This window comes from Neophocaena asiaeorientalis, unplaced genomic scaffold (genome assembly GCF_003031525.2).
Source record: "Neophocaena asiaeorientalis asiaeorientalis breed wild unplaced genomic scaffold, Neophocaena_asiaeorientalis_V1.1 scaffold131, whole genome shotgun sequence".
Taxonomy (NCBI): Eukaryota; Metazoa; Chordata; class Mammalia; order Artiodactyla; family Phocoenidae; genus Neophocaena; species Neophocaena asiaeorientalis.
Window position 1 is genome coordinate 4,397,569 of NW_020173201.1, and position 9,141 is coordinate 4,406,709.

General features: G+C 34.8%; 1 protein-coding gene across 1 annotated transcript in view; it reads right to left on the minus strand.

Annotated features, from left to right (window-relative positions):
• The window catches only part of PCDH15 (protocadherin related 15), a 689,667-nt gene that overhangs the window by 44,908 nt on the left and 635,618 nt on the right, over nucleotides 1-9,141 (minus strand). The window contains exon 28 of the mRNA XM_024744857.1: nucleotides 8,397-8,612. Coding sequence (XP_024600625.1) covers nucleotides 8,397-8,612 — 216 coding nt within the window. The remainder of the gene's footprint in view (nucleotides 1-8,396; nucleotides 8,613-9,141) is intronic.

Sequence of the window (9,141 nt, forward strand, 5' to 3'; positions counted from 1 at the left end):
CCATGTGGGAAAACAGGTGCAGATTTCCCGGGGTTTTCCATTTTTCAGGAAAAGAAATACTATGTGAAATATTTACAACTAATTTGAAATCTTTCAAACCATTTTGTGGGCCTAATAATTCATGTCTGCCCACTAGCCAGGTGTCTATCTTATTATCACCTGTGAGCAAATCGCTAACATTGGCAGTTCCAATCCTGTATGCCTAACTCATTACAGGCATCTGGGATCAAATGTTTAAATTTCCCTTAAACATGTACATGAATCTTGATTGTGTCTCCACACACACAAAAAAAATCGAAGTTCATTAGAATTAGGGATTATCACAGATTTTCTGTAATTTTGTCTTTTTATCTTTTTGTATTGGTCCTGAATAAAAAAACAGACAGAAATTACATATAAGGTTTTTTTGTTTTGTTTTCTGTTTTTTGTTTTAGTTTTTAGTAGTAAAAGTACATGGTAAAAATCTCTAGAAAAATATATATGAGATTTGTGCAAATGTGTTTCCTTTCTTCCTTCCTTTGCTCTCTTTCTTCTTTCTTTTCTTCCTTCCTTCCTTATCTTTTTTTCCCTTCCTTTCAACATTGGACCAGGAAAGGTAAAAAAAAAAATTCTGGTCAAAAACAAACAGCCTGGAACAAATAGTAATCATGGACTATTTTCTCAACAAGAGTAGATTTCTCAACTTCCTCTGGAGTTTAGTGGAACCGTATGGTGGAGTTTTGACCAATGGAAAGTTAGTGGAAAGGAAGAAATAAATATTCTTAAATCTGCCTCATGAGTGAACTTCCCCTTTCTTTCCCAATCTCTATCTGAATAAAGAGGCCATAGAGAAGGGCACAGAAACATTTGCAAGAGAGCTGTCAAGAACACTACCCAACCATATATGCTCTCATTGTTGTGTCATGTGAAAGAAAAATAAAACCTGTTAGTTTAAACCACTGAAATTTTAGAATTTTCTGTTACACAATCAGCCTACCAAGACAAACACCCAGGAACTTATTACACACAGCTGTTAGATTTTCACTAACTGTAGAACAACGAAAAACTAGAATGTTAGTTATATTTGGTGCAGGGAAATGGCAAAATTTCCCCTTGTGTACATAAGTTCTGAGTTTTGGAAGTTGATTTACAAGTAAACTGTTGGAATGCAATCAATTCAAGTGCTAGGGACTCTATTTGGAAGCAAAATTTGGCCTTGCAGATATAAGTAACTCTATCATTTGCGTTTAAAGGACTGTCAGTACTTTCTCTTTATTCAGAAGGATAAATTACTTCAAAAGGAATTTTTAATTTGTTAAACAAAATGAATTAAGATTTAAGGTCCTCTGGAATATATACATATTAAGCTTACAATTTATCAAAAATATTTTCTGAACTTAATTATTTTGAAAACATGCTTTTGTACTCTTAAAATAAAACAATAATGTATTTCTAATTCTGATAAGATACAAAACTCAGACTGCATTTAACTACAAAAGTAGTTTTCTTAGATTTACCTATAAATAGTTAATTTAAAATTTAAAATCTCCTTAAAGTATTGACATATTATTCATGTAGAAGGTACATAGTTTAACTATGAAAATGAAGACAATAAGCTATTATAGCTTAAATTTTGATCTTTCAAAAATATTATATGTCCCTGAATCATTGGTTTCTTATACCATCTATAGCAAAGATATTTATATGTTTAAGATTACTAGACTTTATTTATGTTACTTTTCTAGTATAGCCTTTATGCAAATACTTTCAGAAATACACATCAGTGTATTATACTAAACACTTAAAAAATTCTACTTTAAAGTTGCTTCACTTAATTCTTTATGCCTTAATTACTAATGAAAGTTTTTCCAAAAAATTATTTTTATCATTTTTGGGATTGATCTTTGTAATGGATTAAAATTACTAGGTATTGTAAAAAGGAAAAAGGAAAAGTAACATTTGTGCAGCACATAATTCCAAAAACAGAGGTTATCAATTTACATACTTTATTACTTCTAAATCCTTTTAATTCTTTCTCATAAACCTCTTATAACTCCCCTTTTTTGTATTCATTCTCATATAGTTTAGATAGGCAGTCCAATAGAAATATAATGTGAGACACAAAAACATGTCAGATACATAATTTTCAATTTTCTGGTAATCACAATAGAAAGATAAAAACTAGTGAAATTAATTCAATAATACATTTAACTCAATATATTATCATTCCAACATGTAATCAATCTAAAACAACTTATTAAGGAGACTTTTTACTTTTTTTTTTTCATGTTAAGTCTTTGAAGTCCAGTGTGTATTTTACACAGTACATCTAAATGCAACCTAGCCACATTTCAAGTGCTCGGAAGCCACAGAGCTAACGTATTATACAGTGAATAGAGACCCACACAATTTACTGCTTGGATTGGACAATATCTCTCCTGTCTCTGGTACCACCTCACTTTTCTTGAAAAAAAGAGGTACCTTAAGAACTTTTTAAAGATAATTGTGTATATTTTCTTCAATACTCCACCAAAACTCAAGTGGAAGCTTCTTCAAGGTGAGTTTCAATGTGAAATCTAAAACCATGTTCAGTTACATTAAAATACATTTATCTGTCTTGCACTTTGAATGGATTTTTTATCTTTGAATTTTTTTTAACATCTTGCATTGGTCATTTGGAAAATATTGGTTCACTGAATATTGCAGATTTTTCAAATGTTGACACATTTCATTATACAATATCAAGAAAAAAAATCAAATTCTTTAATATGACCACTGATCTCATCAGAAAAGTCTTTGAGTAATGGGGAAGCTGTCAAGTTCACAGTAGTGAATACATGCTTCCCAATATTCTAATTTGTGCTTGAAGGCTTGAATGTCATCATTAACAATAAATACTGTCAGTTGTTTTCCTTGAATTGACAGTCTCACCTTATTCATTTTTGTGTAAATGCCTATCAAATATTCAAGTCTGAATAACCGTATTTTATCTCTGAGTTATTTTTTCAAATAAAAAGCTATTCCTTGAAAAAAGCAGCTAATTCAACTTGCATAGAGCTTTTCTCTCAGACAACCATGATACTTCCATACACACCAGAAGTGCTTTATACCTACTTCCTATTTCATTACAGAAAATATTGAAAAAGTATTTAGTCAAGAGTAGACATTGGTTAAAATTAATGTTTTACTGCGTTAGTAAGGGCATTCTTAGTTGAAACAGGCTTTCTTTTTTTCTGTTTATGTATGGCTATGAAGCATACAATGGCAGCAGCAGAGCAAATGCAACATGGTAAAAAGGCAAATCATGTCCTAGTATCCTTATTAAAAGAGATTTGATCTCATGGGCCCTGAAATGATTTGGAGGATCCTCAGGTTTTCATGGACCACACTTTGAGAACTGCTAACCTGTATTGTAAGAGAGGGGCCATTCACTCACTGAACTCATAGGCATTTAGTACTCACTCAGTAACAGGAATTATTCTAGGTGCTTGAGATAACATCAGGGATTTAAATAAATAAATAACATGTCCTCATGGAGTTTTTCTGAGGAAAATCCATGAATATAAGTCTTTTGAAAAAAGAAAGCAATAAAGCGATGTAAAATGACACAGTATGTTGCAATATTAACTAGGATGGTGAGAGTAGGCTTCACTGTGAAATACATTCTTGCAAATATTTAGAAGAGATAAAGAGAGCTAGTCCTGAACACGTTTGGGGGAAAAGCATTCTAGGTAGAGCCATTGCAAAATCTCTAAAGTGAGAGCATTTCTGGCTATTTGAGGAACAGCAAATTGGCCAATATTATTGGGTTTGAAGGAGTCAGAGGGAGAAGAGTAGAAAACAGATCATTGGAGGCCAGATTACCAAGGGTCTCATAGTCTTTTATAATGATCTAAGTAATTTCTCTGAAAGAATTGGGGTGATATTAGAAAATTCTGAGCAGAGAAATAACAGGACCTGAATTACATTTTAAGATATCACTTTACTTGCTATATTAAAACCAGACTTTAGCAGGGCAAGCGTGGAAGCATGAGAGCAAGTTAGTGAGTTTGCACAATGACACAGGTGAGTTATGATGATTGTTCAACCAAACTGTAACAGAAGTTTTGGAAAATGTGCCGATAACACACATATGTAGCATATGTATCTTATAGTACATATATATACACAACATTATTTACTGAGGAATTAAATGTGTGGTTGAGTAGAGAAAGGAATTAAGAAATTTTTAGCCTAAAGAATTCAAAGTTCACTTGGTCATCAAGCGAAACTGGGAAGATTATAGGTGGGAGAGATGTGATGAGGGAGAGGAGTTCAGCTTAGGAAACATAAATAGATCTTTAGTACATATTCAAGTGTAACACTGCATGTACACTTGGACATTTGAATTTGCTGTTCAGGAATGAGCTTTGGGGTGAAGATATAAATTTGACATTTTCTAATATATAGACGATATATATATACATATATATATAGATATAGATATAGATATTTTTTTTTTTTTGCGGTACGTGGGCCTCTCACTGTTGTGGCCTCTCCCGTTGCGGAGCACAGGCTCCGGATGCACAGACTCAGCGGCCATAGCTCACGGGCCCAGCCGCTCTGCGGCATGTGGGATCTTCCCAGACCGGGGCACGAACCCGTGTCCCCTGCATTGGCAGGGAGATTCTCAACCACTGCGCCACCAGGGAAGCCCTATAGACGATATTTTAAAGTTGTTGGACTGAATGAGTTTACTGAGTCAGTGAGTGCAGATAGAAAAGAGAATTAACGTCCAAGCTCTACGGAACATTGACTAAAAGGTCAGGAGCAGAAAATAAACCAGCAAAAGAGGTTGAGAAGGAATGAACAGTGAGGGAAGAGAAAAATAAGAGCATGGTGGCCTGAAAGCCTAGGAAAGGTAATTATCAATCAAGTGCTGCTGATGGTTCAAATAAGATGAAGACTGAAATTACCAGTGCATTTAATAAGTGAAAGCCATTGATGATGCTGACATAAGCAATTCTGGGTGAGTGTTGGGAGAGGAATTTTGATTCAAGAGGGTTTAAGAGATTAGATGGTGAGAAATTAGAGTTGGCACTAACAATGAATTTTTCTGGAAAGAGGAACATAGAAATGGAGTGGTAGCTGGAACGAGATGTAGGTCAAGAGGGTTTTTTTTTTTAATAATTTTTGAAGCTAGGAAAAATAGCACAGTTATGGGAATAATCAAATAAAGAGGGGCTATTGTTACTGATAATGTATAAAAGAAGTAGGAGAGTTGCTGAAACAGTGTCCTAGCGCTGGTGAGTAGAATTGGATCTGTTGCACATGTGGAGGTAATGGCTCCAGATAAAAGCATAGAGAATTGGGCTTCCCTGGTGGCGCAGTGGTTAAGAATCCGCCTGCCAGTGCAGGGGACACGGGTTCGAGCCCTGGTCCTGGAAGATCCCAGATGCCGCGGAGCAACTAAGCCTGTGCGCCACAGCTACTAAGCCTGCGCTCTAGAGCTTGCGAGACACCACTATTGAGCCTGCGTGCCACAACTACTGAAACCCACATGCCTAGAGCCCATGCTCTGCAACAAAAGAAGCCACCACAATGAGAATCCTGCGCACCGCAGTGAAGAGTAGCCCCCGCTCGCCACAACTAGAAAGTTGTAGAAGTATCTTTTTAAATGCTTTATCTTTCAGTGAAATAGGATGCCAGTTTATTAGGCAATTGTGAGGATGAGGAAGCGTTGAGGATTGTGAGAGAGAAGCTCTTCTAGGAGAGAAGGAACATGAATGGACCAAGAAATACAATGTGGTTACTGGACAATGTAAGAGCTCACTTGGGGGCTTTCATCATCAATTTAAAGTAAGACTAACTATATAATTGTACATGTTTTTGCAGGCATCCAGCATGGATATAGGTCTGGAGAAAGGAGAAAGCTGGAATTAACAAGAGTTATGTTTTTTCCAAGTGAGTGTGATGTAGGGAAAGAGGGCAAGGAAGTTGCATTTTTATGTGATTGAGTGCTTGTAATAATTAATAATGTACTATAAATCTGGCAAGCAGGAAAGAGAAAACATGACGAGTAGAGGGAAAATGAAAACATAGTAGGCTAAACAGGAAATAGACTGAAGGTCTTGGTGGAGATAGAAGAGTGCTGCAGTTAGCTGAACACACTTAGTATTATGGTCAAAGAATGGGAGGTTTGAAATGGAGGTTACAGAGGGGGTGCCGTAAGTGGTAATGGCAAAAATAACTCACGTTTTAAGTGGTTGCAGTAGGATGGAGAGTAAAGCCATTGGAGGAAGGGCATTCAAGAGATTGTGAGTTCAGAATATTGGAAGAATCATCTCTGCATATAATGAAATTGCTCAAACTTAGGACAGGAGGATTGTTGGAGAAAGTAACAGTAACTCAGGAGGGGAACTCATTGAGATATGTTGGGGATTGACCCAAGGCTTGGGAGATCCCAGCAATAGAGTGAGGCAGCGAGTGACAGTCAGATGATGAAAATCAAGGCTGATTCCTAGGAAGGAGGGTCTAGAAGCAGTGATGTTGTACATTGAGGATCCTACTCCAGCAGTGGATAGTACGAAGTCTGTGACAAACAAAAACAGAAAAGAATACAAACAAAAGCTACTGCTTGAGAAGGCAGCAGTAGAAGTAGCAGCCTCAGGGGAAAACCAGATTTGCATTAAGTAAGAAAGTTCTATCTAAATTAAAAATCATATCTTCACTCACCTTTACTAAAAATTTTTCAATGATTTCCCATTATTTTAAGAAAAAGTTCTAATATTTTTAATATGGGCTACATCTTTTATTGATATATGGACCACCTACTTCCATCTCCAGCCCTGTCTCTCATTCACTTTCTCTCCCTCACTCTCCCAAGCTGAGTAAATATCAGTCATTCAGAACTGTCATGATTTCCCTTCCTTCTTGGTTCTGGCACGTGTTGTTCCCTCTGCTTAAATCTTATTTCTCTACGTCTCCCTTCTCTTGATTGAAAGGATTTCTGATTTTATAATAAATATCATTTTGCTAGGAAGGGGTTTCTCATATACATATTGTGGTTAATAAATATATCACATTATGTTTACCTTAAATTTTATCTTTCTAAATATATTTTGGATAATTTTAAAGATATACTTTTAAATTTCCTCATAATAGTTTAGAGTCCAAATGAGAAATCTATAAACTTCACATTGCTTATGTACATATTACATATATAACCTATAGTTATGTTTTGTTTATGTTATTGTAATATTTTAATTATATAATATTTTAATTATATAGTGTAGTATCCTTATTATGTTGTCTTAAAGACCACAATGTGCGTATCTTAAATAACAGGAGAGAAATGACAACATTATTTTATATAAGGTTTACAGATCTTATTTTGATCAGAAAATCTATGCCAACCTTAATATCTTCTATGTCAAAAGCGTTTTGGCTTAGATTGGCCTTTGTTTATTCTATTGCAGCTTTACTGTTATAAATATAAAGAGTGTTCTGGTCTTCATTTCCACCACAATTATGGTGATTGGTCTTCACCATTACCTAAGAAAAATTTGATTGAGTCTGCATCTATTTGATGGTTAATATTGTCCTGATAACTAGATTAGGAGAACAGTGAAGACTGAAGATTTAGTAAGGTATAAACAGCAAAAGAAAAATTATACTTGATTTTGCCTTTATGTGACAAGTATTTCCAATAGTAATGATAATTATAACTTTTACTAATTTCATCAGAAAAAAGTCTAAATAATCCACACTTCCAAAGTTGGTAGCAATTCCATAGGATAAATGCTTTGGTGTTGAGTATTTTGAATAAATGCCAGTATCAGACTGCCCTTGGTAATAACCCACCACTGACCTTGTGTACAGCCTAAGAAAAAGTCAGAGTAGAAAAGTGATATTATTGACTGAAGCCAGATATAACTCTGTCAAGGATCACCAATGTCATCAGTGGGGATTTTGGTAAAACAAGGAAGTCACCTCTGCTGGATCATGAATTTGCTCTAATACATTTCCTTTTGTTTTCTTAATTACAAAAGGCCTAAAAGTAAACAGTAATAAAAATTTCATACATTTTAATTTCTACAGCACAACTCTGTGAAGCATTTTAAAATTTTAAGTAGCTCCAGCCAACTTTATATTAAAATTGAGATCTGTAGACCAAACAGAAAACCAGTGCTTAAGACATTGCTGTCACAGTCATGTTTAAAAACATATGGTACATTTCCAAAATGTCAGGAAAAAAAAACAAACCATAAGGTATTTTTTAATATTCTAAACTATACATATTAACAACCTGGATGAAAATTAATCACATTCATGTTCTGGAAGATCTATTTCAAACATTTAAAAGTTCTAGGAATTAAAACACTGACCCCTGGTTAGTACTTGCATGTGCCCACCTATCTGAAGTTTTATCTACTCACAAGAACATCTGCTTTGCCACTTAGGCCCTTCCCATAGTCGTCAGTTGCAATGACTTGAAACTTGAAGTAAGACCTCCTCATATTATGGAAGAGCATAGCCGTTTTAATAAGCCCTGTGTATGTTTCCACCACGAATCCTTCTTTTCCCTCTTTAACTGGTGGTATTATGAGTCTGTATGCCATGGCACTATAATTGCCGGTATCTTTATCAGTAGCCTAGGAGGGAAAAAACACAGGTTATAAATAAGCAGGAAAAAAATAACCTTTGTTAAAGGGCTTATTTATGTTTGTAAGACAGTTTGTATTTCTTGTGTAATAATAACACAATAAAGCCCTCCTAAGGTTATATTTTTCTAGATGCTGCTATATAGATTTATAGACTTTGTGTACACAGGGTTGAATGGCTATAATGAGAAGGATAATGACTATGAAACTGTGAATACAAGGGACAGAGACACTAACTCAGTCCAGTTGGTGAACCAAGTGTTTTGATTGGCATGTTTCATGGGTTCAACTCTGGGCTGAGATCCAAAATGGTTTAAGGATGAAACTGTTTACCTAAACATTGTCTTGTGTAATAGGCATAGCATGTGATTGTGCTTTTGATCTAACCTACTTCCTAAAGGGAAAAAAATAATGTATTAAAATATCTCAAATGACAACAGGACAGTGTTCAGATCTTTTAAACAATAAATCTTTTTTTTTTTTTTTTTTTTTTTTTTTTTGGCGCGGGGGCTTCTCTTTT